Below are 15186 nucleotides of genomic sequence, written 5' to 3' on the forward strand. Positions count from 1 at the left end.
TTTATAGACAGGCACTATATTTCCAGTCCTTTGGAATCTCTCTCATCTTCCATGACTTTTCGAAGATAATCGCTAATGGCTCAGATATCTCCCCAGTCAGCTCCTTGAGTATTCTAGGATGTATTCCATCAGGCCCTGGTGACTTGAAGACATCTAATTTGTCTAAGTAATTTTTAATTTGTTCTTTCCCTATTTTAGCTGCTGATCCAACCTCATTTTCACTAGCATTCACTATGTTAGATGTCCAGTTGTTATGTCTCTAGCTAGTTGAATCTCATTTTGTGACTTGGCCTTTTGAATTTTGTCCCTACATACTTGTGTTATTTGTGAATATTCATCCTTTGAAATTTGACCTAGTTGACTTTTTGTAGGATTCCTTTTTGAGTTTCAGACTATTGAAGATCTCCTGGGTAAGCCAGGGTGGTCTCTTGCCATACTGCCTATCTTTCCTACACAGTGGGATAGTTTGCTCTTGTGCCCTTAATAATATCTCTTTGAAAAACTGCCAACTCTCTTGAAATGTTTTCCCCCTTAGACTTGCTTTCCATGAGATCTTACCTACAAACTCCTTTAGTTTGCTAATACGAATTCTGATAGGAAGGAAAACATTTGTAGGTATACCATAGGTTAATCCTGTGTCATCCTGTTTGTTTAAAATCTTGTAGAGAAGGTATCAGTCTGAATAAATAATGTAGTGACAATAATACAATAGTTGCAATGTAAAGAATTAGCTATTGAACTGTCAACAGCACTAGTGGCAGTAAAAGATGATGTCCTCAGAGCAATGGGTATAGGGGCCATATTGTAATGCGAATGCTACTCAACATCTCTGCAGCTTTCAAATACAACAAAGCAGAAGCTGTTGCTGACCCACATATTATATAGGTGAAGTAGATTACATTTCTTTTCTTATGGAGATATACCTAGCTCCTAGAACTGGAAGGGACCCAAGGGTCATCAGGTCCAGCCCCCTGCCTTCACTAGCAGGACCAAGTACTGATTTTGCCCCAGATCCTTAAGTGGCCCCCTCAAGGACTAAACTCATAACCCTGGGTTTAGCACTCCAATGCTCAAACCACTGAGCTATCCCTCCCCCCATTGTGATTTCCCTAATCAGTCTCTTGAACAGGATCCAGAGAGCAGTGGTAGATAACTTCTCTTGTTTACTGGAATGATTGACAAACATCAACGTTAGTATTATTTTATCACTGAAATTTTAGATGACAATGAAATTGTCAAAATGGAATAAATGACCTCCAAAATATCACTTTTTGAAAGCTGATATTTTTCTTTGCAATTTTTTCCCACTCATTGACATTAAAACTGGAAGATTTTGCAAACAAGTGTTATCTGACAGAGCAAGAGATCATTAGAGAAGCATGTGCAAGCATTATGCCTCTAGATCTGTTCTGAACTTTGCTCAAGAAGGCACTCAGAAAAAAGAACACCAGCTTAAATATTAAAGTCAAGAAAATGAAACATTCATGGGCTGCAGCCAGTTGCTGTAGCTGAATGTAACAGTGCCTGCCTGAATACGGTTGGAAATGCACTGACAATGTATGTTGTCAATAAAGCCTGCATTTAGAGATACAAATACTAACTAATCAGACTAAATAAATCAGCAGACTCAGGTTTTATTTTCACAGATAACCCTCATTAATCCAATGAGCTTTTTTTGAAGACAAAAGAAGAAATGAATTGCTTCATTTGTGTTGCTTGAATGGAATGCTAATGATGGGAGGTGAAAATTCATTAATTATTCATGCCTGTCGACTGAGAAGGCAGATCCTGGCTTTTCCTGTTACCATTGCAACAAGTGGCTGCTGGCCTAGTCAGAACAAGGCCATAAAACATTTCAACAGAAACAGACTAGAGATCACAATTATGCCTTCTGGAGAAAGGAAACCCATGTTCCTGAACTGTACAGAACACATTCAGATGGATTTAAAAGCTAAACCTTATTCAAAATGGACCCAGGAAACCAAGCCTTTTGTCTCTCAAATTTACTTTACCATAAACAACTCCTCTTTGGAGAAAGAATGTTGCTTTGGTAAGTTTGTACAAGTTGAGCTTTTCCAAATTAGTTGGAAACTGTTTTATATTTCATGGCAAATGTAATGTGCAATGTTTTTCTGTGTCTTGCAAAGCAATATTGAATAGCTTGCCTTGTTTTTATTTTAAAATAGATTTAAAAAAAGCATAAAAATGATAATACTGATGATTCACAATTCTGCACATTGTTTTAACCCTAGAAAAGATGTAACAGCAATTGTCTTTAAAAGTTAAAATAAAAAATTCTAAAAATTGGTCTGCATTATTAAAATAAATTTTCCCTGACAGTCAAATCCTAATAAGATTTAAACAAAAAATAAATCTTTGATCCAATATCTGGTTTCTTGCAATGTAACACAGTATCAAACTGGAGAGGCCAAAAGAAATCAGAATAGTACTCCGCAGAAGGTATTTTGGTTCTCTGCTTTAAGTTGCATATTTATGTACACCTTGTATTGTTGCTGTTTTGTACAGTAAAACACATTTTTGATTAATCTGGGAATAGAAATAGAGAACAGTGTAACATTCTTATAGATTACATAAGCAGTGTTTGGCGTCTGTTTCCATTAGCGTAAGGAAGAAAAGCATCTGAAAGTTTTTATTTGTTAACACCACTACAACTGTAACATTTTCCATAGTCTTGATTGAGCAATGAAAAAAAACTCAGTATTTAAAATACAGTAGTATTTACATTATTCCAATAGAACTCACAAGTCAATGCACTAAGTAGAATTTTTCATAATAAAAAGAATTGGAAATAAATAATCAGTTTCTAAGATGAGGCCAAAATGTTATTAACTTTTGTCTCGTGAAAATATTGATTGTTTTGGTGCATATTCTGCTTTTGATATACTTTGCCATAACTGTCAAGGTGAAGAAAACAATCTTTTTATTTCATGTCCAGAGGAATCATATTTATAAGAATTGAAAAGAGCAGATATCTGCATGTATTAAGGCAATGTACTAAGGCAATTTGCTAGTTAAATTTTATGCAAAAAGTGATGAAAATAAGGATATGTAGACAGAGCTACACAAATATGGGGTGTGATCTTGCAACTCTTACTCACAGGAGTGTTCACATAAGTTGACCTATTGTATTCAACAGAGTTACTCACATCAGTAAGGATTGTAGCAGAGGGCCCATGTTTTACCAGGAAATAACTGACTGCCTTATGTGACTGTTGTGCAATGTAATTTGAGCAGCAGGGTTATTTTTAGTGATGTGTTTAAATGCCTTAAAGTGTTATGATTAAATTAGAGTTTACAGAATGTCTTTTTTTGTTTTGTTTTAAAAAGTACAAAAAAGAAAAATGGAACAATATATTAGATGTGTCAGTAACAAGGTACAAGAAGCACATGATTTATTGTAGAGATGTGCTACCAGTGGAACAGCACTACTCACCTTAATTTATTTTATTTGTAAAAGAGATTAATTTTCAGTACATGAAGCATGCAAACTTTGCCTTGCTTTACACTGGTGTAGGTGCATCATTTAGCATAGAGAACACCATGACACCATCTCAAGCTACTTTAAGCACTGGACTATAACACAGGTAGAATTGGTGTCTCTCCCCAGTGAAATGTAATGACTCAATGCCTGCCAAAGACTTCATAGTTATTAGTGGAAATGGAACTCTGGAGCTTCTGTGCCAGAAACACAGGTTCCAATCACTTGGGCTAAACAAAAGGGTCTATTAGCTGTATTAGTACTAGGTCTTATATCAAATTGACCCATGGGGAGCTCAGGGAAAAGTGGTGCGTTTGGGGGTGCAGGCGCTCACTGATTTCTCCAGAGTCCCAGAGGTGTGGTAACAAACACTGAAACAAACCTGCTTCTTTGTCTATGAAACAATACAGAGAGGAGCCTTCCCTTTGGTCTTGAATAAAACCCCCAGGGGTGCATGGTGACTATGGGTATAGTTGCACTACAGCAGCAAAACTGCAGCTTTGCTGCTGTAGTGTAGACACCTGCTATAGCGATGGAAGAGGTTTTTCTCTCACTGTAGTAAATCTAGTGACTCCAGAAGTGGTAGCTACATCAATGGAAGAATTATTTTGTCAACCTAGCAGTGTCTACACGAGAGCTGAGGCTGGCTTAGCTATGTCTCCTGGGGTGTGACTTTTTCATACCCCTGAGCAATATAGCTAAGTCAACCTAAGTTTTAGGTGTAGACCGGCGCTAAGATTGCTCTGTTGCTCACACCTTGATGCGCAAAGAGATGCAAGTTTCCATATGCACTTGTAACCTATCCCATGGTGTACTGGTGCTTATATACACAGCAGGTAGGTAACTAGAGCAGATTTGATCACATACGCGGAGGTGTGCCATTCCATCCAGCAGAGGGCCGGGGAACATGTACACTCCCTGTGCACTAACCAGTAACCATTACAGTGGGCGATTGTGAAAATTCATCATTGAGAAACTCTGTATGACGATAACAATAACAAACAGTCCTAGACACTCTGGGTACCCTCGACCTGTATGGTAGCAGTGATAACAGAGCTGTTGTTGTTGAAATGTAAACATTGCAGTGATAAAACATTCACATTGTGGAAACATTCTCCTGTGTACTTTGAAAGGACAAGAACAAAATGGAAGAGCAATACTATGAATATCATAAAACCATAGTGCTGGATGATAATGTATCATTTGCAGATGGTATGAAACACCTGTTGGCTTTTTGTAATGGTGTTTGCATTAGATAGCAAACAACAGCTTGACTAATTCTCTAATTTTTGATCTGTTACATGAAAATAATTCTCTTGTTTGCTAAGTGCTGAGTTTTATTATATTATTTTTACCCACTCATGCAGATTTGTTGCATCCTTGTCTTCTAGTGTTCATTATTTTTCTTTGCTTCAATTTGTTAAAATTTAAAATAAAACAAATGAATAGTTTTCAATTTTTGCAATAAATCAGTAAGGATAATGATGTGAGTAAAGAAGTTTATCAGGGGAATTTGATATCCAATATTTACTCAATTGCGATAGGGTTCAATCAGAACTGAATCAGCACAATGCAACATGCACTATAGTATTTAATTTGGTGTTCCATGGACGGTATGGGGGTGTCTCTCTCATATACCTACTTCCATATGAAATTAAATGGTTAGTGTGAGGCAGAAGAAAGCAAGGGAAAACTAAGTGCCAGAGTGGATATATCAGACTGCTCATTGCTTCTCCAGTAGACTTAGGAGGGTTGCTATAGTTTCTTTTATGAAACTCCTCCAGCCATAGAAATGCCTCCAGTTTCTGGCCTCCTGCAAACAATTTACATATGTAGGTGTATGGAAATATTTAACATGTACAGCAGAAGTTGGTGTGTGTGTGTGTGTGTGATGCTTTTATGTTGAGGCTGATCCTATGAGGTGCTGAGCACCCCTGCTAGGTGCTGCATGTCCTAAGTTTGATGCAGCCTCCTTCAAATCCTGCCTTAAAACTCAACTCTGCCATGAGCACATATAGAAATCTGCCATCTGATTATAACTAGGCAGGTGGTGAGCAGAGATTACTGCTACTGACTGGTTAAGAGTTGAGCACACAACTCCTCTGTGCTAAACCTCTATTGTTTTGGTACTCTGTCCTTTTCTGCTTGTTTGTCTCATCCATTTTTAATTTCTTGTTTGTCCGCTCAGCAGTGAGCTCTTTGGGGGCAGGAACTGTAATTTACTATAAATTTGTACTGTGTCTAGAACAATGAGCCCTGACCTGGCTTTGTCCGCTAACTACTACCACAGAGAGAATATTAAATAATGCATGCAATTCCCATTGGAGTCAACAGGAGTTGAAGATACTCAGCACCTATAGGCATGTGTGCACTAGGTGGTGATCGTAGCTCAGTGATCAAGGCATCGGGTTTGGATTATGTGAGATACTTCTTGGAGTCACAAGTTCAGACTCCGGCAGTATAAACAGCATTTCATCTTCCCCAGATATATACGGTAAGTACTGTATTGTGCAGTTTGACAAGCTGGCCTATCAGATGAGACCATAAATACAGAGAGGGGCTCCAAACAGAAAATGTAATCTGAACCAAAACATTCTCTTCAGCAGCTTTCTGCTTACGAACCAGTCTGCCTGCAAGCAATGTGTTCTAACTATCCCACAGGACTTCTATGAACAGAGGTTTGTCTTGTTCTCTTAAACTAATATTCCCCCTTCCCCCCCTGCCTCACTCCCCATGCTGAAATGGGCTGGTTACCTGTGTGGCTGCCTCCAGCCACCCCAAAGGGGGATGCACTTCAGAGGTGCTGTGTGTACACAGTTTGTAAAGAACTGTTAAGCCTTTGGGAGAAAAGGCAAGAGAAATGTACATACTTAGAAATGTTATTTATTATCCTTCATTAAATTTACTGTAGATAGTGCCACATGTTATTCACAGAGTAGTCATATTATCACTGTCTTATTTTCTCAGACTCAGATTTGGTGTACATATAGTTGTATTTTGTTAGCTAAATAAAATGCCATTTTGTGCCAGAATGGGTAAAAACTGAAATAATATACCTAGAGAAATGATCTGATAGCATGGTGGGCTAACGGTGCTCTAGTAATACAGGGAAGGGGCGATATAAACTTAATATACTAATATGCCAGACCAAAAAAACCAAAACCAAACCCTACAGTAAAGTGGAGTTAAAGTTGAGAGTACATATAAGCAATTTAAGGATTAAAAAACCACAAGAATGTTTTAATTATTCCAGCTACAAGCATTTCTACAACAGATAATTCAAAGTTAAGGTTAAACTTATTTAAACATATGGAAATGTACAGCTAGGGAACCCAAACAAACTTAACTCTATCCTATATAATAATTATAAAAGTACAATAGTTCAGTGTTTGTTGATCCAGATTAGGTTAAATTGATTAGATTAGTTTACTATTTACTTTATGGCACCATTACAGACGAGAGGTAAGATCATCTGGATGCCATAGCATCAATTACTGAGACTATTCGGGACATAAAAAGCCCCGAGAAGTGCTAAATTTCTTACAGGATCCATTTAAAAATTCATTTAAACTCAGAAACAGATTTACCTGTAAAATCTCAGAAAATTAATTCTCTACTCAAAGAGTGAGTCATGTACATTTGGGGAGAAGACACTATATTCTTCACCCATAACAGAGAGGTTGAATCCTTGCTTCAACGGCAAAACTCAGCCTTAATATGGATTCATGACTGATGCCTCTATAATTACATCATTTTATCAATACCATAGTCACACCTATACTAGCAACATGATACCACAAAGGAAGATTTCATCATCATCATCATCGCTCTTTCCTTCCCATATATCTTTCATAGGCTCTGAGTTGTTGGGAGAGTCTGTGTTGCGCTCCTTTTCATCTTCATGTGAAGGAGGACCCAGAAGCTCCCATACCCCCTGTTCTTTTGCTACACTCTATTCACTCTGCTTGGAATGATCCTGTGAGAGGTACTCTGTCTTCTGTGACTGAGATTCCAGAATTTGGTTGATTCTGGATTTATTGGCAAGGCTACAACATAGAAATTACTCAGTGCCACAAGAAACTCCTCTTCAATAAATGTGTGTGCATAGAGTATACAGGCAGATACAGACTATGTAAAGGACTGTGAATGTCAGGCTTTTGGCGCCTTTGTGGAAGTGGAGAACTATTTTGCTGACTTATCCTGGCAGTTAGACTAGAGTAGGTCTCATTATCTCCAGCTCAGGGAGATTAAAAAGGTAAGGAAGAGACCTCCAACTCACAGAGAGAAATAGGTAAGGAAGAGCCAGAGTGATTAACGGGAATTCCTGCAGGGATAAACCCAGGAAATAACTTAACCTGGGACAAAGTTCATGCTACATTCTAGGTTGAGCTGTCTGTAAATACACTTCTGCCCCAGGGCTTTACTACTCAAGAGTGAGTTTGGACAAAAGCTTCTCATGTCTGTGCTGTGCTAGGAAAGGGTGGGAATCCTGTTGCAGGCAGATTGCAGTTGAGCTTGGCAGGTTATCAACCACTGCAAAATCATTAAGGTTTGATCCTGGATGTTTTCTACCTGTCTGGCTTTTGAATGTGCTAGTTTGCCTGCTAGTCACATTGGGATCTGCATTATTATTTTTAATGTTTTTCTTTTCCTTTCTGCCCTCCTGTTAGCTACTCCCTTTTGGATTGCTTTGGAATTCCAAAGTAATATTTTCTGAGACATTATATTTCTTTAATTTGTTGTTGTTGCTGCTTGTTGTTCTGGTGCTTGACATTTCCGAATCATGCACAACTCTCACTGGACTCAAGACTCTTTCTGCAGCGCTACAGATTGTAGACAGAATTTGCTTTAATCAGGGCCCCTGGAATTTTGTAATACTTCAGGCGGATTTCTATAACAAATTTGAATATGTTCAGCAAAAACTTCTGCAGCAGTGATCAAATATAATTGCCTACAATTTCACACACACGCAGGATCCTTGGTTGACTACAAAATTCCCGGAACCTCAGCTTTTCACAGTTTCATCACCATGGAATCACTCACTTGGTAAGGAATTCAAGGCTTTTTAATACCTTGAATGTAAATTGTGGGATGGATTTTCAGCATGACATGGGCAATTAGCTATGCAACACTCCTGTTACAGTTTATTAGAGTAACAGAGATAGAAGGATCAAAAAATAGTGATTTGCAAATCTCAAGAGGCTCAGAGGCCAAGTATTCTGAATCTTACCTCCGCCTATGGATCATCAGCTGGAGTTCGAACAATGACAGAGTTTCACACGAAACCTCTGCCACCTACACTTCTATTTGTGATTAGAATCCTGAATTTAAGTGCTTCTTCCAAACCTACCGTTGTTAATAGAACTTGGAACCTACAGCAGGGAAAAGATCGGGGGGAAATCCAAACAGCTAACACTTAAAATGATTAATAACAGTAGAAATGGAACAGAACCCAAAGCTCAGATGTGTAGTTGGTTGAGTTTTCATCAAATACGTTATTCAACAAACTTCACACCTTTATTCATAGGAATAGAGGAATTTGCATACTGGGTCAGAACGGTGATGCACCTAATCCAGTGTTTTTGCTTAGACAGTGACTATGGCCAAGCTCAAGAGGAAAGTGCAAGAAACCTCTTAGTAGACAATGAAGGGGAAGTTTCTTCCTATCTCTTCTAAGTTAGAGGCAGGCTTATGCCCTAAAGCATGAGGGTTTATTTGTGTTCCTTTTCCTTATGTAACTGTGGATGTTCCCATTACCTATACAAATGTCTAATCCTTTTGTGAATCCTACTGTGCTCTTGGCCTCAGTTTGTGGGAATGAGTTTGATAGGATAATGCTGCATTATGTAAAAAAATAGCATCTACTTTCGTCAGTTTTAAATTTACTACCTTTCAATTTCAGTGATTATCCTATTGTTATTGGACTTTAAAAGGGGTAAATAGGTGCACATGACTATCCTTCTCTCCTCAATTCAGTGTTCTGTATAACCCTATCATGCCCCTTATTGATCCCCACTTCTCTAAAGTAAACAGGCCTACTCTTTACATTCTCTCTCCTTATGGAAGTCTTTCCATGCTCCTAATAGTTGTCCATCTCTGAACCTTCTCTAATGAACTCCTTTTAGAGATAGAGGGTAAAAATTTCAAAAGCACCTAGATGTTTTAGGCACTTGTGAAAATTTTATCCAGAGGACCAGGACTGGACACAGTATTCTGGCATTCCATCAGTTTATATATAGACAGGATTACATTTTTAGCATTTTCCATCCCATTGTTTATGCACTCTAATGTGTGGTTTGCTTTTTTTTACTGCTGTTGCATACTGAGCAAAGCCTTCCCCTGAGCTGTTCACATTGACATATGATTATTTTTCATCATTCATTATCTGATTTTATTTCTCCCCACATCTGATCAGCTCTACTCTAATACCATCTCCAAATTATGGAGCAGTTATGCAACCAGAGCCAAAATCAAAGCTGGAGGGAGGGATAGCTCAGTGGTTTGAGCATTAGCTTGCTAAACCTAGAGTTGTGAGTTCAATCTTTGAGGGGGGCCATTTGGGGATTTAGTTGGGGATTGGTCCTGTGTTGAGCAGCAGGTGGGACTAGCTGAGGTCCCTTCCAACTCTGATTTTTCTATGATCTTGTCTCTGTTCTTGCTTCTTCCAAATGTTGAGGCTTGGATCCATCTGTAAAATTCAGGTTCCATTAATTGTTGGAAGTGTAACATTCATGGACAGTGTAAAAAAATCTCTTTAAATGAAATGCATTTTGTAAGCAGTGCTTGTATATAGGAGAAAGTGGCACAGGGAAATCATAGAATATTAGGGTTGGAAGAGACCTCAGGAGGTCATTTAGTCCAATCCCCTGCTCAAAGCAGGACCAACACCAACTCAATCATTCCAGCCAAGGCTTTGTCAAGCCAGGCCTTAGATATTTTAAGGCTGGAGATTCCACCACCTCCCTAGGTAATCCATTCCAGTGCTTCACCACCCTCCTAGTGAAATAGCGTTTCCTAATATCCAACCTAGACCTCCCCCACTGCAACTTGAGACCATTGCTTCTTGTTCTGTCATCTACCACCACTAAGAACAGCCTAGCTCCATCCTCTTTGGGACCCCCCTTCAGGTAGCTGAAGGCTGCTATCAAATCCCCCCTCACTCTTCTCTTTTGCAGACTAAATAACCCCAGTTCCCTCAGTACAGGAAGTTAAGAGAAGAGGAAAAAAGCTATAGATCTGTAAGAAACATCCTGGGTTCTCGCTTATGCTTGGTTAAAATAGAACAAAATGTAACTATGGGCTGTTATAACTGAAGTCTCCTTTAGCAAGCTCAAACAGAGTGAAACTGCAAGGAAACAAATCCCGAAGCAAAATGGATGCTTGAGATCAGATCTGGGGAATGGGATAGTTCTACTATTCAAAGTACAGAACAAATTTTGAATGGAGCAGAAGATAATAAAACCGTGGCTTGGTAGATAGGTGTTGTCAAGACTTTGGGTGAAATACTGTCATCTTTGAAATCAGTGGCAAAATTTCCAGTGTCTTCATTGGGGCCAGGATTTCACCCTTGGTTGTCAAAGATACAAAAAAACAAAACAAAAGCCTGAAAATATCTGAGTGTCCAGCAGGGCTGGCTCCAGCTTTTTTGCCACCCCCAAGCAGCAAAGAGAGGGGGGAAGAAAAGCCATGATCGGCGGCACTTCGGCGGCTGCTCTACCGTGCCACTTCATTCTTCGGCGGCAATTCAGCAGCCGGTCCTTCCCCCTGTGAGGGACCTGCTGCTGAATTGCTGCCGAAGACCGGGATGCGCTGCCCCCTTCCTAAGGCCGCCCCAAGCACCAGCTTGCTGCGCTGGTGCCTGGAGCCAGCCTTGGTGTCCAGTAGACTTAAACTGTGCATCATTGAAAGAGCACTGCTAATAGCACCAAATTCATAACCAGGTCAGTTCTGCATGAGGCATCCAACTTTGCATTTGTTATATTTTTATTGATTATGCAGAAGTATTGAAGGGTTTATAAATAAACAGCACAGGAAACAGATCTGTCATCCAATTTAAATTGTCAGCTGAAGTTCTTAGGCCCAGCTCTAAGGAGCATGTTACCACATCTCTGTACATATTTGGCCAGGAGAGACAAACCAAACCAAAAGGAAATGTTAGAGAAGTCGTGAGTATAACTATAATGAATGGAGAACTACTTCTATCAAAAGGCAGCATACTTGAATTCAACAAAAAAAACTTGCCCCATAATTTTGAGGCTTTTAAAAGACTATTCCTCTTTTATTTCCTAATCCTTGTTTGTTTTGTTTGTTGTTTTATGCTGCCAGCATGAATCATAATGAATCATCGCACTTCTGTTGGGGCCTGGTAGCTTTGGTTTATTCTTACTAAGCTATTCAGAATTTGAAGTTAAAAACTTGGCTCTAGTTTGTGTGGATTGCTCATGTCATTATTTCCCCTTTTGTTCACAGTCAATGAAGAACTTGAATTCCAGAGAGGTGAAAGATTCATGGCCACCCTGCTTGTTTATTTATCAGGGTTTCAATTGATTGTTGGGAGGGTGGGTTCCCCTACTTCCTCCTCTCCATATTTTTCTCCTCTCCTCTTTTTCATAATTTGTTCTATTCATTCCCAAATTCTGGACTCGAAAATGTTTAAGTTCTGGTTGCCCTTCATCCTTCCAAATTTCCCTTCCCCTGATTTTTATTTTATTTCATCTTTTCACCCAGCCTATTCTCCTTCCTCCATTCTTGTTTTTCTTCTCTCCCTTACGCAGAAGAATTTCCTGTGTAACGTTACCAGCACTTGAGAGCCTAATGGCTGCCAAAAGTGAAAATTTAGTTGCTCTCCAATATCTCTTTGGTAGCCCATATAATTTTCAGAATAAATATTTTGTAGGGTACTAAGGTAAGTAAAGGAAAAAAAATTCTTGTCCAAGTACCATTCTCTCCTCCTGCGCCCTACTTCTGTACACCTCTCACCTGACCATTTATAGTTTTTCTCCTTATTTGTATCTACTTACTGTTCTCCAAGTTTGTCTCTTTCCTCATCTCTATTTGTTTTTCCTCTGTGTCAGTCTGTCTTTTATTTCTACATCTACCCTCTGCTTTGTTTCCCCCTCACTCACGTTCTGATGACTGTCTTCTGTTTATTTCTCTTTTTTTAGCTCTCTTTTGCTTCTTTTAAGTTTGTCTTTGAACCAGCTGGCAGCTGCAACAGAATTCTATTAGTGCTGGGCTTCTAAGAACAAGTGCTTTCCCATCAGTGCCACCTGCAGAGTGAAACTGACTAGGAATCTACTGGTGCCAGGAGTACAGTGCTAATAGAGTTCTTCTAGTCTAGCTGCAGGAGCTGGAGGTCCCGTGGACTTAAAAAGGTAGCCCACTGACAGTCAAGGTCTGTACTGATCTGGCAGACAGTGGCTTTGTTCACCCTGCAAGCTTGTGATTTTTGTCATCAGAAAAGAGTTGGGTAATATGATCAGAGTATTATATGTAACTGTTTGGGGAAATTTGATTTTATACTGTAGTTGGTGGGGTACAGGGATGGTATTCTTGGAAGGATATGCGGCATTCAGCTGTAACAGGTTACTTTTACAAAGTAATTTGAAATATTTGACCTGACAGAGGGAGTCTCCTGATTAGCACATACCACAAATACTTTCCCGATGATTTACCAGAAAGGATGATAGTACAGTAGTTGGACATAAACACTAGTTATGAGATTGAATCCATTCCCCTGTACGTAGAAGAAAAGGTCCACCAATCAATGACCTATTGTATATTAAATATTGTCACCTATTTTGGGTATTATTTTTTCTTAGACAAGGCAAGGAGCAGAAGGAAGATCAATAGTTAGGGTGCTAGCTGGAGCATAAAAAGACCTGGATTCAGGTCCTTCCTCTATCATAAACTTCCTCTGTGACCTTTGGCAAGTCACTTATTTTCTCTCTGCCTCTCTTCAACATCTGGAGAAAACAGAATTTCCCTACTTCACTGGGGTTTTGTGAGAATAGCTCAGATACTATGGTGATCAGGGGTACATTAAATATTTTCAAGAGTAAGTACTTCAGGTTAGGCTCCTAAATCCATATTTACACACCTAAATATTTGGCCTGATTTTTGAAAGGGTTAAGCACCTAAGCAGCTGAACTGAAGTCAACGGGAGCTTCTGGTATTTATGCCTTTCTAGAGCACCCATTACTGTAGCATGTGCATTCCCTACAAAATTCAAATATATAAAAGGCAGAAAGATGACACCAATCCATGCACACACAATTTACATAGTGTAAGTTTAGCAAAGTATCATGCAACATACACACTGTCAGAGTTTCCAAATATTCTTGCTGTACTATATATAAAAAAGTTCTTAGATTGTAGTTTGTTTGATAAATTAGTTTTCACTTCTCTTCCTAAAAGCAACAATTAAACAGTATGTCTTAGTGTTTTTTCTACAATGTTATTTTCCCCGGGGGAGGTTCAGTCTTCATGCAGCCTTTTTTTCTGCACTTTGTCCCTGGGCAGACCGTTGTCAGGATATCTGCCATCCTGCAAACTCTATTTTAAAACAGACCCCAAATCTCTTTGGGTTTGACAAAGCACAATAGCATGGCACAAAGTCAAAGAAGCACAACATGATGTTGTGATGGATGGTGTTTGCTGGTGGCATTGCCAACTGGTTAAGGGGTTAGGCCTATGACTCTAATCTTTCTGCTAAGCTATCATCACACCTTGTAGTGGTCTGTATTTTGATGGAAGATGACCATACCCTCCAGTCAGGTCACCAATCAGTCTTATCTCTTTCCACTATGATTGGGTTCCAAGGAAGATATAGGGTCCATCTACTGACCCCTGCAGGTGTCCAGTCCAAGCCAGGGATTTCCAAGGGTCTTTACCTTTTCCCTTCCTTCCTGCAGGGAGTGAGAGTTTAGAATCAAGAGTTTTCATGCCCCTCTTAGTGAGAGCGGTTGGTAGGGAAGCCAGAGTCCTCCCACTCCACCAGGCTCTAGCCCAGAGCCCTGTAAGAGGTACCAATGTCTTGCACCCAGCCTTGTAGCGTCCTCTGGCCACTCCATACCACATGCTGTCTTGCCAAAGTCTTACAGTTTGCCTCACAGTAGTAAAGGAAAAGATAATAGTTCAGCCAACTATGGGCTCAGCAAGCAAGTTCTTGCTCTCTGGAAGAAGGTTTCTGCAGCACCCTTCCCCAGGAGCTCTTAGGGAAGGTCTCTCTTCCTGCCCTGTCAGGCCCCTTCTGCACTGCCTAGCTCCCTTTTAAGCATCACGTCCAGCTGCAGCTTGCTCTGCAGGTGTGGCTGGGCAGGGTCTCCTGTGGCCAGACTTGCTCCTTAACCCCTTCAGTTCCAGTGTGGAGTTTATATACTTGGTCACAGGTATAATCATTTTGTCATAAAGGCAATGACCCTAAACTTTACTTGCAGATTTCTTGCTCTGGGCTGGATTATTACTTTAAGCCACAACCTGAATTGGAGGAGAAGAAGCCACACTGTAACCGGAACCTGAGGAGGAACTCCAGCTGACTCCTCCAGAATTCTTCTTGGGGCTCAGAAGAAAGCATGATACTGTGGAGAGTTCACCACCTTGTGCTGGCCTATCTGAGCTTGTTGGTGCAAAGGAGAGCAGGGTCAGAGAGCCACAACCTTGCCCCTTTGCAGTGATAGTAACGGCTG

General features: G+C 39.8%; 1 protein-coding gene across 4 annotated transcripts in view; it reads left to right on the top strand.

The window, feature by feature from the left end:
- C7H10orf90 (chromosome 7 C10orf90 homolog) overlaps positions 1-15186 on the top strand; it is a 169161-nt gene that overhangs the window by 67684 nt on the left and 86291 nt on the right. For 2 of the 4 annotated variants that reach the window (XM_045023697.1, XM_045023699.1), the window contains one exon: positions 1647-2050. In XM_045023697.1, the coding sequence (XP_044879632.1) occupies positions 1726-2050 (325 nt within the window). In that variant the 5' untranslated portion in view covers positions 1647-1725. Of the gene's footprint in view, positions 1-1084; positions 2051-6152; positions 6178-15186 lie in introns of those variants that run through there. The other 2 variants (XM_045023698.1, XM_045023705.1) reach the window with 2 other exon arrangements.

This window comes from Mauremys mutica, chromosome 7, assembly GCF_020497125.1.
Source record: "Mauremys mutica isolate MM-2020 ecotype Southern chromosome 7, ASM2049712v1, whole genome shotgun sequence".
Taxonomy (NCBI): domain Eukaryota; kingdom Metazoa; phylum Chordata; order Testudines; family Geoemydidae; genus Mauremys; species Mauremys mutica.